This window comes from Kryptolebias marmoratus, linkage group LG13 (genome assembly GCF_001649575.2).
Source record: "Kryptolebias marmoratus isolate JLee-2015 linkage group LG13, ASM164957v2, whole genome shotgun sequence".
Classification (NCBI taxonomy): Eukaryota; Metazoa; Chordata; class Actinopteri; order Cyprinodontiformes; family Rivulidae; genus Kryptolebias; species Kryptolebias marmoratus.
In genome coordinates this window covers 3,363,427-3,386,933 of record NC_051442.1, presented here as the reverse complement: position 1 = coordinate 3,386,933, position 23,507 = coordinate 3,363,427, and the positions used below count along the sequence as shown (strand labels likewise).

General features: G+C 38.8%; 1 protein-coding gene across 7 annotated transcripts in view; it reads right to left on the bottom strand.

The window, feature by feature from the left end:
* gria4b (glutamate receptor, ionotropic, AMPA 4b) overlaps positions 1-22,943 on the bottom strand; it is a 112,041-nt gene extending 89,098 nt beyond the window's left edge. For 3 of the 7 annotated variants that reach the window (XR_005233970.1, XM_017436717.3, XM_017436716.3), the window contains exons 1-2: positions 22,539-22,941; positions 13,719-13,877 (exon numbers count right to left, since the gene is read on the bottom strand). Coding sequence is in view for 5 of the 7 variants with exons in the window: in XM_017436717.3 (XP_017292206.1) it covers positions 13,719-13,877; positions 22,539-22,629 (250 nt within the window). In the remaining 2 variants the exon portion in view is untranslated. Of the gene's footprint in view, positions 1-13,718; positions 13,878-22,538 lie in introns of all 7 variants that reach the window. The other 4 variants (XM_017436714.3, XM_025010704.2, XR_005233969.1 and 1 more) reach the window with 3 other exon arrangements.
* Between the last annotated feature and the right edge of the window lie 564 nt (positions 22,944-23,507).

Here is a 23,507-nt window from a genome sequence, read left to right as displayed (position 1 = left end):
GCAAGAAAATTAACAGTGGCTTTCAGAAATCGAACATGTCATATTGCGCCACACGGCTTGCTGCTAACTTGGTGGCAAACCCTCAGAATTCAGTCAGACTGCAATAGAAAATATGCACATTTTTTTACAATTTATTCCGCAATTTTTGAGTCTCCAACAGTGAGATACTACTACCATCCTTTTCACAAAAGATTCCGTTTCTGTCTTTTTACCTAAAGACATTCTACATTTCCTGTCTTGTTGCGATAATGACAAATCAAAACCGAACAGTTTTCCTTTTCTGAAGCCACCCCTCCTCTTTCCTCGCCTCTTTCCCCGTCTCTTTTTAACCTCCTTTGTTTCTGATCAAGCCTCTCATCCGTCGCGGTCACGCAGCGTCAGAGAGAAATGCTTTTTCTCGGCGGGCCGTTAACGTGCATCATCATGCAGCCTGTTCCCACGAGAATGAGCAAGTCAGCGGATTTCATCTGGGAGGAGAGGAGGGGCGTTTCAGGATCTCCAGTCAGAATCCAAGGACAATTCATTATCAGAGTGCAGAAGAGCCTGATGGGAGGTCGGCTGAAGCGATGGACTGGAGGGAAAACGGTTCGATAATCTGAGTTTTGATTCCCTGACTGTGCAGAGAAATGTCAAGGGCATCACATAAACAATCCACTTCCCTTCCTTGTCCTTCAAATCCACTGCGAGCTGCCTCGGGAGAATCCGCCTTCATGTCAGCTGGGCGAATGTGAGCTGGCGTGTTTTAAAAGGAGAAGACATGAAACCTGGACAACAACAGTTTCATTTCTTTAGTTTTATCTTGCCGTTAACTCCAAGGTGCAGTTTTAGAGATGCTCTGGATTAGGACTCGGCTGAAGGCTGAGGAGGACAAAGCATTTCCGGTCAGGACCCCGAGGCTCCCGAACAACCTGCCAGAAGAAATCAGGTCGGCTGCTTCAGCGACCTCCTTTAAGGCCCCTTCTCAAAACAACTTTTACTTCATTTCACTTCTTTTGTTTGTTATCAAAATATCTCATGAACTCCCTGAACATCATCACTGGATGGACACCTACAACTTACTGACTTTTGGAGTCAACCTCATTAAAGATGGCCACCACAGCTAATTAAATTTAGCAAACATATAAATAGCTATAACTTGGTCAGTTTTACAGAAAATAAGCTAAAATTTGGTGTGGTAATAGTTGAGATGGATTCCCAACACACATTTTGAGCGCCAACAGATTGTACGAGATCTTTGTTTCAGATTTTGGCAATACCTAATGAAGTCTACTCTGCGTGTCTGTTAGCTAAATATCCCATGAACCACTTGACAGATTTTAATGAAACCTTTAGAAAGTAATCACTGGATACACATTTACAACTGATTCACTTTTGGAGCTAAAGCAATTCAGGTCGGCCATCACAGTCATCCGACCTTATAAACTACATAAATGGCTATAATTCAGTCAGTTTTACAGATATTGAGCTGTAATTTGGTGTGGTAAAACACATACTCCAAGCATGAACATCTCGTATAAACACAGTAATTTTCAAGATTTGACCAAAAATGCTAAAACTCCACTTTTCAAGATACAATAATCTTAGTCAAAGGCAGCAGGAGATGCATTCAGTCAAGGAATGCTGTTTTTTTTTTTTTTTGAACACCTAATGATTTAATGTCTTCTTGGTTTAATTTTGTTGCCCAGTTAAATCAATAGTTTCAGAGTAATTTCAGGAGAAAAGATTTATGTATCAACCTTGACCTAAATCCTATAGATGTGTCATTGAAAATGCTGTTCATAGCCTATGTTAAATATCTATTAAACCACTAAAAGTTGCCTTATTTATTTATTTGTTGTTTTTGGTGGAGATTTGTTTCTGAGCCAAAGTATCCTTCAGCATCCTTCTTCTATGAGGAATCTGGACTCAAGCACACTTTCAATTGATTTTGTATGGCATTAATAAACTGACTTACACAACAGCAAAGAAAAAGCTAACTCATCTTCTCCTTCCATGTGTATGCTGACCAATGTGTGTGTGTGTGTGTGTGTGTGTGTGTGAGGGGGGTATCTGAAGTGATAAAAGAGGAGTAATTGGCCAATCATGTTGCAATCTGGGGCTTTTCTCTGGTCGACTGCTGGAAAGAGTTCAAACGCTGCGTCCGTTCCAACAGCAGCTTTGTTGAGCTCAGATCACACACACAGACACACACACACACACAGACACACACACACATATACACACAGCTGTACACTGAGAGCGAACGGCTTGAACAGAATTAATAAGTCGTAATCATCCGATCTAATGACCGTCTCATCATGAAACTGAGCAGTTTTGGTATAAGGTCAAAGGTCAACATGTGTGAGATGGTATCACTGTCTGGATGGTGACTGATATTTGTTATAAAGGTTCTACGTCAGCGTTACTGAGTCTTATCTGCTTTTAGGTTGAGAAAAAACTATGATAAAGATGGAGGACCAATCAGGACGTTGAATGACAAAAAGGTTTAGTTTGTGGCCCAACTAAACCTGTTTAACAATTATTATTTCTCACGATTCCTTTATAATTTTGCTTCTAAGAAGTCAGATTTTTTTAATAAGATCATTGAAAATGATCCTGGGCAATATTTCTTTGAGCTCTCTGAGTTTTTCTTGTGTCTTTGGCTGTTTTTTCCACTCAGCTTCTGTCCAGTTCTTGACAGCACATCCAAAAGAAGACGTGTCAGATCTAAAACACCATCTCTACAGCAAATAAAGAGTATCTGAAGGTCCTGACCACAGGTTGCAGGTTGATACATCCGCTGAGGTTCCCCAACCTTTTCAGCTTCCGACCCACAAATATCAGCAGCAGAGGCTTGTGGCCCCAAAGATTGACAAATTTGCTCATAATCCTAACTAAAGAGAATAACAAAAACACAAAAAGCCTTAATAATCATATTATTTTTAATTAATTAACCTATGATGGCTACATTTATTATTTGTAACAATTATGATAAAAAAAGACGCCATCAGCAGTCAATGTTAAGTTTAATTTGATTTCTAGAGATTATCTGAGGACCCTCACTTGGTGTTTAATGACCCACAGTGGGGTCTCAACCCCAACTTTGGAAACCACTGACGTTCTGTACGTGAAGTTTTCAGCTATAAGTGATTTGGGAATAATCTTGTTGGTGCTAAAATTCTTTATTGTGTGTCAATCTGTCTGATCCTTCATATTTTTATGGATTTAACTAAAAAGATTTAAACAAAAAGTGTCTTTGTAACAAACTACTCTTAACAAAGAGCCTAAAGATCCCAATTATAATTGTTTTGCTTTTTTAAGTTGTCTGTTTTGTGTCCACACATCGTGATTCATCCATTCAGTTTAGGTGCCATGTTATGTCTAAATAAATCATAAGTCAAACTTAAATATCTTAACAGAAACATTTTTCTGAAAATGGTCAGGTATTGGACTAAAAATGAATAAAAATGTAAAAAGAACTTCAGAGAGCCTGAGAGAAATACTGATCAGGACCACTTTAAAAGATATACAGAATGAGAGAGGGACTTAAGACTTTTGCACAGTGAAAAATAAGAAAAAAAACACGTTATAGTTTTTCTACCACAGATTTTCACAGTAAAAAAAGTACACTACAAAAAACAAACAGCAAGGTAGTAAAACAATGCATAAAGACTCCAAAATAAAAGCAAATTCATTCTGAAAAGGAAAAAAAGAAGAAAAAGAAATAGTTTTCGGCATGTTTGATCAATTTGAGAAACCAGTTAATTAGCCAACCTTTAAAATGATGAATAAAGTCAAATTGTTTTACATTAATTCACAGCAAATGAAGAGTTTATTTCTGTTCTTACAGTAACTGTACGAACAGAAGCAAAGCAGTGTTCGGATTCTGATTTACAAGCTGATTAAAAGTGGAATTATTTTCCAATAATTTGATACAGGAAAGGCTTTGTACTTACTTCCTGGTACTGTTCAACAAATCCCCCAAAAATCAGGACAAAAAAAAGGGAACTAAGAAGACAAAAGCAGCCACACAGCATGACTCTGCCCGAACATCTACACCAAAATCACAAACCTGGTTTGCACCAATTAAGGTTAAATATCACCTGTCACTTGTACAGACAATAGAGTTGATGGGTGAATATTTACAACGGAAATCCTCTGCTTTTATCCATGGAAGGAGATATTTAAAGGTGAAGAGGTCACAGCTGCAGGATGATGATGAAGTCAGGATCTATTTCCTGTTTGACCGTTTGACCTCAAACTAATGAACTCAGCAACTAATGAAGATCCCTGATGGGTTTCTCCATCAAAACACCTCCCTTTGCACTGGAAATGTTACTGTTCTCGCATCGATCGTTGAACCATACCTACATGTTTGACCAGGCTGAATTATCTCTCCAACATCAAGTGAATTAACCTGTTCAAAGTCAGAGTTATTCTTATAATATCTGTCAGATATGACGAACTTTTAAAACTATAAGGGTGTAATTTAACCAAAAACAGCTTGAAAAAGTTGTTTAATAATTGATAAATATATGACAGATTTTCTGTCAGGTATGTCAAACATCAACCTAAACTGTAGCTCAAAGTACAAATAAGGACACGCACGTGTTTACTTTTGACTTCAGCTTTAGATTTTGAAGACATTTTTTCTGACATTCTGTATTTTCTAAATAACAGAAGAACATCACGCCGTTTAAAATCAGAAAACCACATTTTTTGCTGTTAGGAAAACATTTCAGAAAGGTTGCATTAAGTTTCAGTTACGAGTTTCTCTGCGATGCGTTCAGCTCGTCTGAGCATGTGCGTGAGCTGTAACGGCATCCTCCGGTGTGTGTGTGTGTGTGTGTGTGAGACTCCCCTGGCCAGAGTGTGTTCCTGCTAAAACCCATCTGTGAATTCACACGACTTATTCGCTGTGATCCGAGAGCAGACGTGCAGCTACTTCCCTCCCACTTCCACCGCCGTCTGTGTTGATCCTTTTTAAAATATTCTGGGCGTCCCCATCTTGGAAAGCAGTTCGCTTCAATCTGCTTTCATGAGCGCTAATGTTGCATAAACAATGTTGATTTTAGCTGTTAGCTTGTTGGGTTACTTCAAGGTCAAAAGTGGACTGAAATGTTGACGCGACAATGCTTTTAATTCTTGCTGAGAAAATGGAGTTATTTAAAAAGTGAAAGCTCATTTTGGATCAGTAATCAGCTTAAAGTAAAGAAATTATTCCTCCTCTGCTTTTCCTGCTCTTTAAAGTCAAAACATCTGCTGTGAAATATTGGATCAAATCTGTTATTTATGAATAATGCAAGAAAAACCTTTAATAAAAATCAATCATCTTTCATTTCTGCAGTCAGGCCAAATTTTTGATCAGCTTATTTTTCTAAATTTTTTTATTTACAGTGACATTTAATGTCAAAGCTAAATTTAAATCACAATTATTGAGACTTTTTTTATATATTTAAAACCAGACAGCCAGCAGGGTGTTTTAAAACAGTGATTTTTTTTAAATATACAGTTTGTCAAAGACATAATAGACATAATTCACCATGAGAAGCCTGTTTAATGACAGTTCTTCCCATAAATATGTGTCGTACACAAAAAGCTGAAGTTTTCCCATTAAAGGCTGCTTTATGTTTGGCTGTCTGGTGTTTTGTGTACATTAGAAACTATTTGTGTTTCAGCTGTAAATATTCCTTTCTTATCAGCTCCACACAAAGGTGGCAAACTAAACTACATCAACCTTAAAATTCAGCTTAATCACTCACAAATTCATCTAAATAATTCCTAACATGACCAAGAAAATGTGCTGAAGTGTAAAAGCTTAACAAGAAACATACACTGATGAAGTTAATGACAACCATCTGCCCCAAAACACACTGTTGTCCATTTCCCTGTGAAGTGCTGCATTAAATATCAAACAGGAGCTCCGAGCTACTAAATCTAAAATCTCTAAATGATTCACACAAAGCAACCGCCATGACTCGCTGTCCTAGTTTGTAGGAAATCCATCAAAGCGTCCCTCGCATGCAAAAATAGATGTCTAATTGAAAAAGACGCCGGTGAAGCTGCTGCACAACCCTGATTGCTTTTAAATGTTTAGTGCTTCCTTTTAAATGACACGAGCCATAATAACTAATTAATCCTGCTTTTCATTGCCCAACATGGTGCGCTGACACATTTCAGCTGAAGCCGCCATTTAAATTACGCAAAGATATGGCAAGTTAGTGCCTGACATGAAGCTGAACCGTTTAAACTCACCATGCGTTTCTTTATAGAGGTTTAAAAAAAAAAAGAAGTCTGTACTCCTTAACATCTGGGTCTCAGACTTCCATTGAATATATATAAAAAAGAAAGTCTTAAACTTGAGAAAAACAGCCATTTTCCACCTGAATTTTATGTTTAGCCAAATCAGGATACAAATGAGAGCAGAGGGAACGGGAAATTTTATGAAATTCTATCTTCATTAAACTTAATAAACCCCCAGGGGTCTGCATTAGTCTCTTTTACTAACCAAGTATGACTCACTTTGCAACTCTTGTCTAAAGATAAAAAATAAAATTACATTAAGAAACCTCAGCATCAGCAGTTTTATGTTCCTAAATTACGCTTCGATTATTTAGGTTTAACCTTTAATTCCAGTCGTTCTCAAACTTTTTAGCTCCAAACCCACAAAACGAAAGTGACTCTCTTTTGTCAGATTAAATGTTTAAACTTACAACCATTAACTACATGAGGTTAAAGGCCTAGCATTCCTTGAATTAATGCATATCACCCGCCTCCTTTCAGTTTTAGTCAAAGATCATCAGGTGCTGAGAAATGATCGAGTCGTGACCGATTTGGTCAAACCTTGAAGATGAAGCTGAGCTACAACCACATCAGACTTGAGCATAAAAACTAAAACTGGCAGCGTTAAAACCATTTTTAAGTTTGCTAACACTAATTAGCCGTTTTTGTTGGTCAAACCTTGAAAATGCCATTATGTGCAATCTCACCGATCTGCTACTTTTAGCTTATGGCTTATGGTGAGCTTCTTTATACTTTTAGCTAGCACTTAGCTACTTTTAGCTACGTTGTACTTTTAGCAAGGCTTTGTTCTTTTTAGCTAGCATTTTTCTACTTTGAGCTATTAGATAGGGTTCTGCTCCTTTCAGCTTCAGCAGATTTCAGGCGTCCTTCAGCATCTTACTGGGTTTTCAGAGAAAAATGCATGTTTTTTTTACCGTTTTGTGTTCTGGTTTATTTGTCAGTAAATCAACAGTAATCTCAAGAGAAGCGCTGAACCAGATGTAGCCACAGGCTAATTTCTATCTGTGGCCCCGGGGTGGATTAACGCTTGTAAAAAATGATTTTAAGATAAACGTGAAGACTTCTTACTTGATCCTGCTTATGTTTTACGTTTGACCAGGTTTGGAAAAAAATCACTTTCCCCCTCAAGATGTCTTCCTTCATCTTCCTCACGTCTCAATGCTCTATCTTCCCTCCTGCTTCACCACGTTAATTTCTTATTAACAGGCCCCTCCCCTTTTTTCTCTCTATCCTCGCCTTCAGCAGCCACAACCAAGCAGTGACAAAAGGCCTGCGTGCTTCCTTCAAAGCAGAGGTATCCTCAGACAAACGAGGAGCGCAGGCAGCCATTTAAGGGGCAGCAGCACCGAGTGGCAGAACGGGGCCCGCAGAGGGAGAAATAATGGGCTCAAATAGGGATAACAAGCCGCACAGCCTGCATGCACGCCACAAAGACAGAGGAAGGAAGTGTTCACGTGAGTGATGCTCAGAGATCGCTGCTTCTCCTGATGCTGCGAGCGCACACAGGAGGAAGGGCTGTTGCATGTTGTCTGGATCTGGAGTGAGTCAGAGCGCCACGCTGAATATAAATGACTCAGCGCGCATTAAGATGTCACTATTTCAATGAAGGCGAAGGCCGAGGCAGCGTGTAGGAGGACATATTAGCCCTTTCTACCCCCACAGTCCTTTTCAAACCTCTGTCTGGATGCGGGGTCGGAAAATTACCACAAAAACACAAGATGGGTTGGGTGTATGAATGCACTCCGAGGACTCTCTGCAGCTGCTCAGAGGCATATTGATTGGTCTCCATTTTATTCTCTACATGATGGAGGTGAAATTCTGTGCAAATCTGCACTTAATTTGAAGTTTCAAATGAAGGTGTGGAGATCTAACACTCACTTTCACTCAAACTGTGCACCTTGATTACAGAGTGCCCTCCATTACCGGGAGGTCAAATTATTCAATACCGTTCTTTCATACGAATGCAATCATTCTGCCGGTCACTCTAATAAAAAAGTTCAACTCTGCCCTCAGTTCACTTAACTCAGCAATAACGGCACATTGACAGACGTGTGCACGAGTCACCATCACGCTGGAGCTTTGTTCCTCAATTAGGCAGCTTGTTGTGTTAAAAGTGAAGCATTGTCTGTAAGTAAATTTTGGAAGTTTTTTTTTTGTTTTTTTTTGCAACATTTGCATCAACTCCCAGGTTTTGTAAAAACAACTCTGCAGACTTTTTCCACTTCCTGTTTCATATCACGTCACTCATGCAGGACATGACAGAATGTATATCCCCCACTGCCTTTCATTACGACTATCTACTACTACTACCAAACAAAATTTTAACTAAATTTATAGAGAAACTTTTACTTTGTTGGTTGGAAAACTTAGAATCTGTTAAAGAATGTGTTTGCTCTCCTTTGTCGACAAGTGCAGTAAACTTTTACTCTTAAGAAGATCCTCAGTTTGAGTCTGGATTAATTCCAAAAGTTAATCGGTTGTAGATGTAAAAATCACGAGCGTTTCATTCAAATCTGCCCCCACAGGTCCGAGAGATGCTACAAACAAATCTGGAAGAAAACATAACTGCCCTGTCACCTTCAGGGCGTGAAATAATAACTGGAAGGTGTACAACTGGATGAAACTTCAGCAAAGCGCCCAACATGCAAAGCTCGCTAACATCAGCTTTGGCTAGGGTTTGGCATCGTTTAAATTTGAACAATTTTAAGAGGCGATAAATCGAAATTTAAAAGTGCAAACGATTCCAGGAGAATCTGAAGGTTAATCCCAGTTCGACGCGATTCTCAAGATTCGATGTCCAACGCTGGCTTTGGCACAACAGTAACAAGGTTTTATCCCGTCAACATGGCAGTGCTGAAGATTAAGAACAAAGTTTTACATCATAACTAGCCATCGGCAATCCCAGTGAAGCCCAACGCTGTACTCCAGAAAGTTTAAGGAGAATCGAGGAGATAAAAGCTGCAGGGAAGCGAGTGACAGAGAAAAAGATGAGGGGTACTGACATTCCCACATTTAAATCCACTCATATTAAAGAAAATGTAGTTGAATTCAAGTCATTTTTAGGCATAATATTATTCTTTTTATTAAACAAATGTCTATTCTTAAGACCCAAAAACAAGTCAGTGTTTTTAAATGACTTCCTAAAAGCTTTTTCTGTTTGCAGAGGCTTAATTTCCCTCAAATGAGTTGGGAAATTATTCTCAGCCTGTGGGAAACAATGAGTGCCACAGCTGCAACACAGACACCAACAAATGTCCTGGCCACTTCTCAGCGGAAAGAGATAATCACACAAAAGTGTCACAACGAACTTGATGTTTAACTGGATTTCTGTGTCGAGGACAAGTTCAAATTGTGAGTAAACCAGTAAGACTTTTTAAGTAGCTTTGCGTCCCAGTGTGATACCTGACTGTGAAGAGTAGAGGACAAAACTGTAAATCAAACTAATGTAAAATAATTTGTGTCTAGGTTCACGGAAAGATTATCAGTGACAAAGAGAACATATAACATCATTTGTCCCCATCCTCCCACCAATTATCCCCATCAGCCTTCCTGACAGCAGCCCCCTAATCTCTCCTAACAAATTAGCTCCGTCTCTCGTCTCCTCTTCCCAAATGTACCCGATGCCCTTAAATGTCACATGGAAGCGTCGCCTATTCATAACCACAACATCAAGGTCTTTGATAATGGAGCGAAGCAGCGGCTGAGAAGGAGAATAAAGTCTCTGGGAAATGTGAAACGAGGGGCGGTGGAACCCAGTGATGTGGTTTCGATCTCAGATTCCCAGCTGACCCTGAGCTATCAGAGCAATTGATTGGCTCATGTAATTCTGCTCTGATTTGGCTCGGCCAATCAATGAGCTGCAGACCGGCTCTCTCTGTGAGCGTGCAGCCATTAAACTACAAGTGAAAAATACTTTGGTTTCTTCTGCTCCTGGAAATATACAGCTTACTGAAGGGAAACTTCTCTCCTTATTGCATCAGTCACTGCCTTTTTCTTTTTTTTAAACACATTTAAGGCAACACAAAAAGCCTGATCTGAAGAAGAAAAGAATGCAAATAAGGATTTTTCTATAATGCAAGAGGACCAGTTAGTCTAACACATTAATTTCTTTTTTAGGCAGTTTGAATTATTGTTAGATAAATACTGCATTGAACAGTACACTCACATATAAGTGTCACGTTGTAGTCCGTGATTGTTTGGAAATAACAAAAAAAAAAAAAAAAAAAAAAAAAAAAAAAAATCACATTTACAGTCATACGTGAGCGCAAAGGACCGAGAAAAAGCAGTATCTCTCTCCATGAGAGTGGAGAAAAAGTATTTTGCACACCTTGACCAGGGAAGGAAGTCTACCACTGACTACCACTTACAAGGAATCAAACATCAACATGCCGAACAACTCTTTAAGAAGAGGGGACAACAGAGGCAAACAACATTAACTGAATCACAACCAAGAGTGACCATTGCAGGAGCTGAAAAGAAAATATTTTATTGATATTGGCTTATCATTACCTGTAACTGCATATAGAGAGTTTATTCACATTTTAAACTAACACACTACATCTATGATGTATGTATGTATTCTTGACTTATTTTATTTCACTTAGGCTTCTCAAATAGATTTTTCAGAACGTCTTATGTTGATTTAAAAAATTCTAAGCTGTCCAGGATGTGGGTTATGTCCTTAACAGCTGATAGAGCTTTTTAAGCTTTTTAAAGAAAAAAATGTTTGTGTGTCCAATCTGTCTGCTCGTTATTTGTTCATTTTTCTTCTACATGTATTTTTGAAAGGGGTTTAATGAGGGGAAAAAATGTTGCAAAAATTCCTTGCAAATAGTACAAAATCAGTGGTTTTGATTGCAAAAAATTGCAAAATCCTGGAGGAACTGATGACACAGCAGTCATTTTATTTGCTTATATCCAGGTTTTGTGCTTAATGTCATATTTTATCCCTTCGTTTTTGCTGTCAAACCTTATTTCACCACAGAGATGCAGTTTTGACTTCGTGTTAAAAAGCTACAAACATGAAAATCCTCTGAAAGACATCATTTTTGCTCTGAAAGTCATACCTCAGTCAAATCTAAACAGACATACTTTACAGATAAAGATCCCTTTAGGTTGCAGACGCATCAGCAAATCAAAGAAAATAACGACGTAAAATCACCACTCAGTGATAGCTGACAGCACATCCATGAGTACAAACACAACCAGGAACCACTGACGTTTAATTTGGCACTCTCTAATGATGCTAATACACCAAAACAAGATTATGAGAATCCCCAGTGTGTGATTTAGAGGAAATATGAGCTCCATGAGATAATGTGAAATTAAAATGTAAGAGACAGCACATTAAGGCTCCTCAAAACACTTTCCCAGTCATCGCACTGACAAGCTAAACGGTAAATAGACTGCATTTGTGTAGCCACATTCACTCATTCATTACAGAGCTTATTAGTCTGTGTAGTCTCACTTGTCTTGTAGCTTTGTTTCTCCACCATACGTACAATCACATGTCGATAAATGGGGCTCACTTCCTGCTGAGCTACAGCCGCCCCTATACATGCCTGTGATTACAACATAAAGCTGCTTCCCTCTCCGTTTAGCTTAACCATCGATTTTCTTTTTGCTTCTTTTTTTTTAACGACACCAGATCACATCATAGATAGTGAAAGACGTAAGCCTGGAGAGTTTTACGGTCAGTGCAGGAACCCCCAACCCCTCTGTGTGGGACACAAACGCACACGGACCGAGAGGAGACTGAGAAACGAGGGGAAAAAATCGCCGCCTGCTGCAGTTAGCGGATCCAAGCAGCGGCGGAGCGTGGGGTTGTTTCGTGCTGTTTCTGTCCCCGTTGGCATCTGTGGCTTTCCTCAGATCAGATGTGAGCCAGCAGACACTCAGACACAGCTGTGCTGCCACACCATCAGCAAACACATAAACCTAAATCAGTGTCATTTATCTGTTTTTTTATTATTACACTAATTATCCTTACTGCTTTTTTTTATATTATTGCATTAGCACTAACACAGAGGGTAGTTGTACCAACAACAAAATGGTATAGTTATTAATTTACAATTAAAACTTTTACTTTTCAGCGTATTACAACTCAGGTTTCTTCCAATTTTACAAATTATAAAACTGAGACCAAAGCCAAGTGCACCAGAAATCAGTCCTGACTCAGGAGAACTGGTGCAGACAGCTGTGCTGATTTCTTTTAACCAAGTTAATCTGTGGGAGTGTTTGAGTTTCAATTTTCTCATTTAGCTTTACTAGATGTTGTGAAACTGGAGCCTCTTTACAATTTCTACAAGTCTAAATTTGCAACATATGTGCCAGGTAGGGTTGGGAATCTTTAGACACTTCCTGATTTCGTTATGACTCAAAGAGCTGCGACGTTATTTATAAAATGATCATTGATTAAAGAGTGCACAATGACATGTCAAAAACATAATAATCACAGCCTGCTGACCAACAATTAGCATATATAGAAAACACTGAAAACGCCATAGAAAAGCTAACGTGATTAGCATCGTGGTTTATCACTGAAAATAAATACAAAAATCAAATATTTCTAAGTCATCATGTCTTGTTAACTTCAACTATTACATATAGATTTATATTCTTCAGAGTTCAGCAAAGAAACGATGAAAAAGATGTGAAAACACCCAGCTATGGCAACTCTACTGGGACAAATGGCACCACAGGGCAATGACTCTGCTGACTTTATCAAACACGGATTGGTAACAAAATCCATTTTTTGACATTTTGAAAACCAACTCAGACTCTTCCATGCCCAGCTACCACCTCTACTACGAGTCAGCACTGTGCAAAAGTTACAAGCTGTTGCTGAACCTCTTAATGATAATAAAACAAGCATTTGGCAAAGTTGAAACAAGCATGGTTTCAACCACTCAGGACCTGAACCTAGTGTCCTACACCATCCAAATGTTCCATACGATCTGCAAAATCTCCTGTAGCTTCGTTTGCAAACAAACTTTTCACACCAGAGTGATACAGAACAAGCTGATATGTTCTCCCATTTAAACCTTTTTTTTAAGTTTCACCTGTAATTAACTCTTGACCCACAGAACCAAAGTAGAATAAAACTTTGGACCGTATACCATCTTAGAATAAGTTCTGGGGTTCAGGAGCTGACAGTCCAAAGTTTGGTAAACACATCCAATCCCTTTTTTACCATTACACATTGTGTATAAAGGCAGTCATTTAAAAATTACAGTTTTTAACAAGCTTTTCTCACCAGGCAATGTAAGTAAAACCACAAAATATCAATTAGTTCCTATTAGAAGCCCCACACAAACAATATATATCGTAGAAATAACTGTTCAAACTCCTAATATTGCTGGTAGCTCAAACTGCTAACCTAATATTCTTGTTTTACCGTAATAACCTCAACATGAAGCTGTCTGACGCAAACTTACAGGCGTTAGTGACGGCAAAGCTGTTGGCTGTTTCTATGTTGTCCACATGAGGCACCAGGTTGAACGGAGCTTCTGACGCATTCGGGCTCGTGTTGTGCAGGAATATCGCCAACCGAAAGGCGGTGTACTCCTGATCGGTGTTTCTGATGAACAGGCCGCCTAAAGGAAAAGAGAGAGAGAGCGGGAGAGAAACACAGGTTTTCGTGAGATGCTCAACCGTTTAACGTACCTTAGATGAGTGACCATGAAACACCAAGGAAGGGCTCTTGAATAGTCTCCAGAAATCAAATTAAATGGAAAACAAATATTGCTGAAGACATTTTCACCATATAGTTACAAATAAGAAATACAGCAGTCAAAATTCAACTGTATACTATTGTTAATTATGTCTAAAACATTCAAATTTCATGATGCTGTAATATACAAAAGAGCACAACTTTAAAAAATAACCACCTGCAAGAAAATGTTTTATGAAAGGGATTGGAGGTATCATCTAAGGGGAACTATACGACAACCATGAAATGATTTTGTGTCACCATTATTAGAGTTAAACTATGAAACAATCAGTTTAACAACAAAAATAAAACGATGATTTTCAAAGGGGATTAACACCAATATGGAGTGAGAATATAAGGTGATTTTGTATAAATCCGAACATAAAACCATAATATATAAATGCATAGAAATGGGCAATTATATTGTAGTTATATCTAATACATAATATTGCAATTATTATTATTATTATTATTATTATTATTATATCTGCAAGTTTAAGTATTATGTGACTATAGTATAAAATTATAGGTATACTTGTGCATTTACGGGGTTGTGAATACTTTTATATCTGTATAATCTATTTAATTATATGTATTCCTTGTATAGAAGTATGACAGAGTGTAGGTTCAAATACATTTCTGCCTCTTTTCAAACAGTAAGAACTTCATTTATTTATCTTCTCTTCTACCTTTTCTATTTCTATATGGTTATTGTATGTGTGTGTGTGTTATTTTGTACTGTTTACCCTGTTCGAAATTTAAACAATATAACATAAATAATAACTGCAAGGAGGATTTGAGAGCCTAAAGAGGTGACTGCTTTTGGTTTTTGATTAGATAAATGATCCAAATTACAGGAAAAACAGCCATAATTCCCAGTAAAACAAATATCTGTTATGTACCTGCGACCAATTCGTTTAATTAGGTGTTAGATGTTCCAGCAGTTGTTTTCTGAATTTCATGACAGCCCGTTTAAAATACCTTTCCGAAAAGCCAATAAACGTGTTAATTCCAGTTTCAATTAGTGAAGGCGCTTAAATGCTTTTGTAATTCGTTAAATCTTGTGTTTAAATAACATTTTCCACCATGTTCTTACGTTTTCCTGAAATACAATGACACAGAACCCCAACCCCTGATTTCTGCTCTCAAATCGAGTGAATAAAGGTGATTTTTTTAACGATTAATCGGAATTTGGATTCACCGCTAGCTGGCTAAAGTAACGTTCGACGTTAGCAAAAAAAGCTAATTAGCACATCAATACAGACGCCATTACCAAAACGTTTCCTAAACTGTTGTCGCCGCATTCATTATGTTGTTGACAATGTGTACACACAAGACATGTTTTCACCACACGAATAATACAGCTGCAACTCACCGAGTTGTCCAGTTAAACGCTGTTGAAAAGCCGAGAGACCGGAAGGTTAGCATGTTGCTCTATTGCTTCTCTGGCTATGCTAACGCCAATGCGACGTTTACTGACATCACGGAATTTGGTGCTGCATTTAATGTCTCCGCAAAAAAACAGTTACCGCTGGATGTGCCATTTGCAGCTGTGTGTTGTGTGACAATACAAGTTTCAGACTGAGACTTGGCATTCTCAGGTTCCCCTGAGTCTTAAATGACTCAGACCAATTTAGTGGAGAAAAGGTTTTGAGCAGGAATTCCCATTTTTCATAATTAACACAAGGCCTCAGTCACATTTTGTTGTTTTTTTAATACATACTTAGCTTTCCACCCATCACTGTAGGGTATTTTAATGGCTGAGGGAATTTATAAATATAAACAAAGTCAGGTGTAAGTTTACAAAAACGTGTGACCTTTAATGAAAGCATGGTACCGTGTATAAGAATAAAAAAACATAATTTGTACAGTTTTTTAAGAAAAAAATCACAGTAAAATTAAACTCCTGCTACATTCACGCCTGAATATGAGCAGCAAGTCCTCCAAAGCTAAAAACATTATTAGCGATTGGGTTAAATTACAAATTCTTAGTTGTACTTCCTGGTCTGATTGCCCTTCTGCGCAGACTTTAAATCGTCTCATAAGAGATTTTTTTTTATTATTCATTTATACGAGCTGTGAGATTTATAAAGGCTCTGCAGCAAAGCAATCAACTCACCTAAGCTGTAAACTGGGAACAGGTCTAAAGTTTATTGAAAAAAAGCCCATTTTTAATTAGTATTTCATGTTTACCATGATGGCACCGACAAACGTTCGGAGGTGAGGTCAATGAGAATCCTAACGGAGGCTGAATCTGAGAGGAGTAATCAGGGAGCAACAACTTTAATTATTGATTTGGGTGCACAGTCCTATAGGAGAATCAGATGCACAGAAAATCATCTGATTGTCTGATTTATTATGTCTAAAACAATTGGACTTTCTCATATCTGATCTGTGAACGCCAACCAGGAAGTGATACTGGCTGGAAAAATGGAATGAGAATCAGTGGAATTTGTTCTGTGACGATCACAAATATTCACAAAACATATTGCCTATAGGATTTTTGAATATTGCACTTAATAAATAGGACTTCTGTCATACTGGTGGTACTCAAGAAAAGTCTATTATATATGAAGCTCAAGACTCCAGCAACACATCTAAATTAAAAAAACACTTTATTTTATGACCAATATGTTTCCACTCATAGCCTCATCTGAGCCATTATAAAATATCCAAAGTAAAGCATGTATTAATAAGCTGTCACACAGATGCTCTGACCAATGAGCATTTCTGGTGTGTTTTTAAGGGACGACTTCAATCATCGCCCCAGATTTTGGTCCAGTTAAACCACCTTAACATAAACTGAACCCCACCAAAGTGCTCTAAATTCAAAGAAGTCCTAAAATGTGTGACACGACATATAAAAATTGGAAAAAACAGCAAGAAATCCAAGTAAATAGACAAACAAATACAAAAATGTTGACCTTTTTTACCATAAAACTAACAAAAGACACTTATATAAACACACTGATTGAGAAATCATCAGTTGTATTTCCATCTTTAATTGAATCTTTATTGATTTATCCTGTTATAGTTATAGTATTTCCAATGCAAGGCCGTTTAAGTGTAAATTAGACTCCTTGTATTCCTTGAAGGATTGCATATCGCCAGCAGCCTTTACAAAGTTAACCACTGCATGTGGACCCAGTGGTTATTTCCTGGAAGTTTCACTGAAATCCATCCAGCGGTTTGTGATATATTTTGCTAACAGACAGACAAATGAACACAAAAACAAGCAAAAACTTAACTTTTAATCTTCTTAATTGTGGTTCCAGTTTGTTTGAATGTGTTTGTTTATGTTTAGAGGGGCACATGAAAGTTTTGGAGGATTTAAAACATTTTCTCACACATTTTATTAGTTTCTCTGTTTGTTTTATTGCTTTGGTTGGAGAAAAAATAACTAAACGATCAGCTGTAGTGATCTCTAACATGAGCAGGGTGTAAAATAGCCTCCTGTGGCTAAAGCATCTGCTTTAAAGGTACCGTTTGGGTCTTTAATTGTTACCCTACATTTTCGGCAGGGACAAAGTCTGTTTAACATGTAAAACCATCTTTATCGCACACAAACACAGGGAAAAAAGGTGATAATATTCACCAAACTTCATGATGGATCAGCCCAGCTTCTCTTTCTGATCTTTATGCAAGATGAGGTCCAGCGTCATAAATCAGCCTGATGTTTAAGATAAGTCTTTTATTTTATTTTTTTCTGTCCCTTTAAATTATCGTCTCGTTGATGTACAGAGATCTCAGCAGAGCCGTTCATGGTTGTGCAAATGTCAGAGGTGTTAGGAGCAGTTTGTTTCACATTTCAAATTCAGACTTAAGGCTATATTTCTTAGGAGGAGACAGTGTAAATGTCATTTAAAGCAAAATGCCAGTGTGTTCTTTTTCATGGCTGACCTCTTTAAAAAAAAGAAAAAAGAGGCAAACTTCAAAACGATTTACTCGTTTTGTTGAAGCGTGATAGTACAAATCTCATTCTGCTCTCATTTAATTTCCACTGAGACGGGTTTACGTTCTCTGATTTAAAGAAACGACGAGGGTTAGGACGATTTATACGGCGAAACAGATCTCACAGGTGGCGAAACATTCAACATGGCTCCCACTGCGAGGCGCTGGACTGGGATTATACCAGATAATATCATAAACTATAGACCGAAATTATTGTATTCTACAAAAAAATTAACAAATTGACTGATTTATTCAAACGTTTTTCTACAGTTGTAAAGCCTAAATGCCTGGATGGAGATGAAAGTATCATAATACCTAAAAATATTATTAATACTTAATGTTTTAGGACAGGTTTTTAAAAGAAAAGTTGATTTCTGTTCAGAATGATCTGCAGAATGTGCAACTCAACATTGTTTGGAGCTTTGTTTAGAATCAAGTTTTGAACCTTTTTTATCAGCTGACTCCATGAAAAATGGGAGGTCATGTAATTGCCTCATTGCTTATGTGTTTGTTTGTCCTGTTGGCAAAATATCTCGTGAACCAGTAAACGGATTGCAACAAAACTCTCAGCAGGTAATGTTTGGATGTGCATCTATGAATGATTAACTTTTGGAGTCAACCCGATTCACAGCTGTCAACATCAGCAAACACAAATATTGGCTTTAACTCGGTCAGTTTTACAGATATTGCCCTAAAGTTTGTTGTGGTAGTAGCTGAGACTGATCCCCAACACATACTTGAGTTCTAATGGATCACTCAGAATCTTTGGCCTGCAAGAGACAATATCCATTCCTTCAAGGAATTGGAAAAACTTCTTATGAAAATTCAGTTTCAGGCACTACAAATGTTACTTATCAAATCTGAATTAATTGGTTTAAAATAGAGGGACAATGCACAGTAATTAAACATGAGTATATTTCATCATTTTCATCTGCTCTTTAGTTTAAAACATGGAAAAATGTTGATTTTACTACTAAAATAAATAACATTAACACAAACTGTTCATTTCTAACACCAGATTCCACTTCTTTCAAGAATCCATTTGTTTTTGTTGTCCTTAAAGCTCGAGAAAAATGGGTTTGTAGAGTCGGACAGCTCTTCCAGATTTGTGTTTTCAAGCTGCTCCATGGTCCCTCAGTCAGGGGAACGTTGGTGCAAAACATCTGTGAAAGCCTCACATGCATCCACTACGTCAATGCGTTTAAAGAAAATGTGCTACTTGGCCACCAAAACAGAAAATTTTCCAATGCATCCTGCTGCAGATTGGACACGGACAGGATTGTTGACCACTCATAGTTGGGCTTTCACTTCGTCTGCATAAATTATATTTAGCACATATGAACGGATCACACTGCCAGGGCTCTAAACCTTAAAAAAAATGCTGCACAGTTTCTAAAAATCAAACCGAAATCAGTTTGTTTGTGAAGATGTCTCCAAGTACAATTATTCTACTTCAAATTAAAAGCTGATTTGTTAACAAAAAGATTAAATCTCAGTTTGCTGGAAGCACATAGAATCCGAACAAAGACTTAAATTATTCACACACAGATCTTGTTTTGCTTTATCTGGATGTACTGAACAAACCTCGCATCAAAAACATCCCCAGGTATCCTTTTTGCAGTGTGCAATGCATGATGGGACAAGCTGACTCCCCACCATGGGTACCTGTCATCTGTGTGAAGCTCAGCTGTGTGTGTTTGTTTCTGTGTCGCACGCTGCAAGTTTCCCGCTGCTAATAAGCATTTTTTTCAGCATTTTAAACAAACATGTGATGATTGGGGACTTGTTTGCCCTGAAGGCTGATGGAGCGCCGCTGCTCAGAAACAAAAATGTTAGTCCTCTGGAAGACGAAACAGTGGCATTTACTCTTATTTTTCCTGTCCCGCAGGTCGGACAGGCCTGAGACGCAAGAATGATGACACAGGGACTGCATAAACAGCATTTTCCATATCTGGCAGGGGTTTTGTTTAATCAAATGATAATAAGCAACGATTATGAGTTTAAACAAATATCTGGAGACTGTGTTAGAAGCAGCTGAGAGTCTGTGCAGCACTTTGCTTAAATCAGCAACGATTGGTTACATAAATGCTTAACATGATGGCGAAGCATTTCTGCAGGTTTCATTCCCCGTAGAGCTCGTATGGAGAAGACGTTCTGTAACAAATCCTGAACTTTGACCTCTCAGGGTTTGGCCTGGGGATTTGAGTATCACGCTGATATGAAAGGACAAGGAGAATCATTTATCATCAGACTCACTGATGGAGCAATCCAGGGGTACAGTTAAGGGTATATCTGTAAAATGTTAAAGTGTGAGATAATTAAATAAGGAAACGGTTTTATCTGTGGTGAGAAACACAGGCGGACCAACAAAGGGGGGACGTGGGGGCCAACGGCCACCCTTATTAATTTGCTGGCCCCCTCAAGACCAGGCAGACTTATCCTCCAGAGTCCCAAGCTTTGGTTTGGTGTGCATTTTTAATTATCCATAGCTATTTAAGACTAAAACAACCTCATAAACATAAAACACAAACACTGCTTCGAAACAATTACCCCGAACGAGGACAACAGGTATAAACTGAAGAGAATAAGATATGCTGCAGAAAGCCAACCTGTTTCTGATAATGCAAGATTTCAGGAGGTTACATATATACACATATATTTAAATAAATTTTAATTGGATCAGAAGGGTAATTCCATAATTCCCATATTGCAGTATTTTTCAAATAAACAGCAACATAATAACGCTGCTGAATTTCTGTTACAGCTTTTGGTTTTGGTGTGAAACTCCAAGATTATAAACGGCTCCCATAGATTATTTAAAGTAACACTAAAAACTGATGGGTTAAAATCAACCCAATTTGTAACCCAGCCTTACTGAGCAAATTTGATACTGTTTTCTACCCATAAATTGGGTTAAAATGAGTAATTTGTTGAATTACAGCTACTAATACACTTATTAGATCATCACGACTTCAGCTGGGCCTAGCTAGTTGGTGCTAACTGCTATTAGCGTTAGCTAGCTAGCACTAATTAGTGCTATTTAAGAACCCAAACTCACTGTCTAGTGCAGACTAAAGTTATTAACAAATCCAACCATGTTGAACATTTTTTAAATGTTATTTTCATTCTCTTAACTTAAAGCAGAGGTCCAATCAGGTCCAGCTTGGTCAAATTTTTGTCTTAAAATGTTGGACTTTGAGGAATGACACGGCTAATCTCCAACTTGACCACTGAGTCAAAGATTTTGACCCGATATTTGGCCAAACCAACCCAACCGATGGCCCAACACAGCAACTGAGTTATCAAAATAACCCAGCAGTTCTTAGTGTGTTTAGTGTCCAGAAGGACCCGGTTAATAGATGCTGCCATGCCATATGTTTGGAACCAGAAACTTTTTCAGTCCCGCCTGATCCCCCAACAAACAGTCATAGTGTCACGTGACCTTTGTTTTCAGCATGAAACAATGAATTACAGTCAAATCTGTTAGAAAAATAAATATTTGAGCAGACAGCGTAAACCAACAAGAGTCAACACCTGAAAATAAATTGCTTGGGTTTTCGTTTGTTTTTATTTTACAAACAGCACTGTCCTCTTAGTTTATATGGATCGGACGGGACCTAAAACTTGTGCTGGAACCAGCCCACAGGGAAACACTGGACACAATACGGCAACCAGGAAGCTGAAGCCAGAGCAGATAGAGCGTCCCCACAGGATGGTTTCAGAACAAGTCCATGTCCTGCTGCTTGTGTTGATTCACATAGATCTTACCCTGTGGTGCATGTTCAATTTTTCTAATTTGTTTTGCTGTAATTGGTCATTTTATGCTTAAAAGAAAGGTCATGTGACACCATGATTGTGTGTGAGGGAGTGGGCGGGACTTAAATCCCTGCATCCCTACTGCTCAGACTCTGGTTCCAAAAATACAACATGGCAGCTTCTATAAACCGAGTCCTGCTGGCTTCCGGTCCCAACAGTGAGAGAAGGTGGGGGCACTTGGTCCAGCCTAAGGGGTTGCTAGTTCAATTCTGCTTCAACTTCCAGGTTCCAATCGGAGTTCTAGATTTAAACACAAACCGTGGTGGCCTCCCATCCAAGCCCCCTGTCTAAAACTTTCTGGATGCGCCCCTGGATCTGCAACTGGAGGTCACAGTTCGCCTCTCTTTCCATTCCCCGCCTTCCAATCAACCACCTGCCTGATACTGAAATGAAAACCATAAACCTGTCCCCTGCGTTTCCTCCCACGAGAAAAGCCGTGAAGTTCTGAAACGACAACATGGAGACGGTTTCATGAAGGAAAAGGCGCCCTTTGGGACGGCTCACGGCAGCACCAGGACCCGGAGGTCTCCAGCAGTGTTAAAAGCAGTCAATGCACAGGCAGCCTGCACACACACACACACACACACACACACTTTGCTGCTCTGATCTGCTGCAGTGGCGGAGTGCTTTGGGATCCACGCTGTAGCCCGCAGACGCAGAAAGGCGCACAGGCAGCACCACAGCCCGACTGCGCGGTTCGACGGGACTTTGAGGTGTTACATGTCGGCTGCAGGACGTCCACACACGGATTGTCAGGATTCAGACGTGACACACTCACCGATCTGAACGCTGCTCGGGAAAGCTCCCATAGTCAGACCCCAAAAGCCCGAGAACATCCACAGAATCCAGCCGAGAGCAGAAATCCTCATTTTGTTCCGGTTAGAAACTGGTGAGAAACATCGAGCAGGTTTTTAATTACAACCCCCGGGGCAAGACCAACATCATAGGGGAGGGTTTAAAAAATAATTAAAAAAAAAAAAAAGATTTGAAGAATTAAAAAAAAATAAAAAATCAAAAGCCGGTTAAACATCCATGTCTGCTTTCTTGTTCTTTCATTTCCCTCCGCAGTGCCGCTCCGCTGGTTCCGTCCGTCCGTCCGGCGCGGGAGCTTTTTGCGCACAACAACAGCACCAAGATGAGGAGCGATGGGGAGGACGAGGAGGGTGAGGATGAGGAGGAGGAGGGGTGGGGTGGGGGGAGGCATCAGCCAGCGGCGGCCAGTGCGTCTGGATGCGGCTCAACTCGCATCACAGCAACCAAACACACATGCGCCTTAACGCGCAGGGGAGGGGGGCCAGGAACCCAAAACTTCCAGTTTACAGTCAGAGAGAAAAGAACACAAATAAAAGAAGAGGATCCGTCTTCATCTGTGTCCTTCATGCCTTTAAGGTCAATTAAAAACACACCAAGCAGCTGAAGGTTTGCCTTTTATTTCACAGTAAACCAACTTCACTCTGGATCATGATGGCCGCCTGTGAGTTACACAAGAACAGCAGCTGCTTTTCTTTCTAAACTCACAAACTTCTGCACATAAACCACCAAGTTTCCACAAATATTCAAAAAAAAAAATTAAAACACAAACCAGAGAAACTTTCAGTGAAAATACTAAGATCTGCTGAAAAAGCTGAAACTGAGTCATTAAAGCTGAAAAAAAGCAAAACATTAGCTTGGAGCTAAAGGTAGCAAAAGGTTGCATTGTAGTTCAAAGAAGCAAAAGGCTAGTTAAAAGCTAAAAGGAGCAAAACAC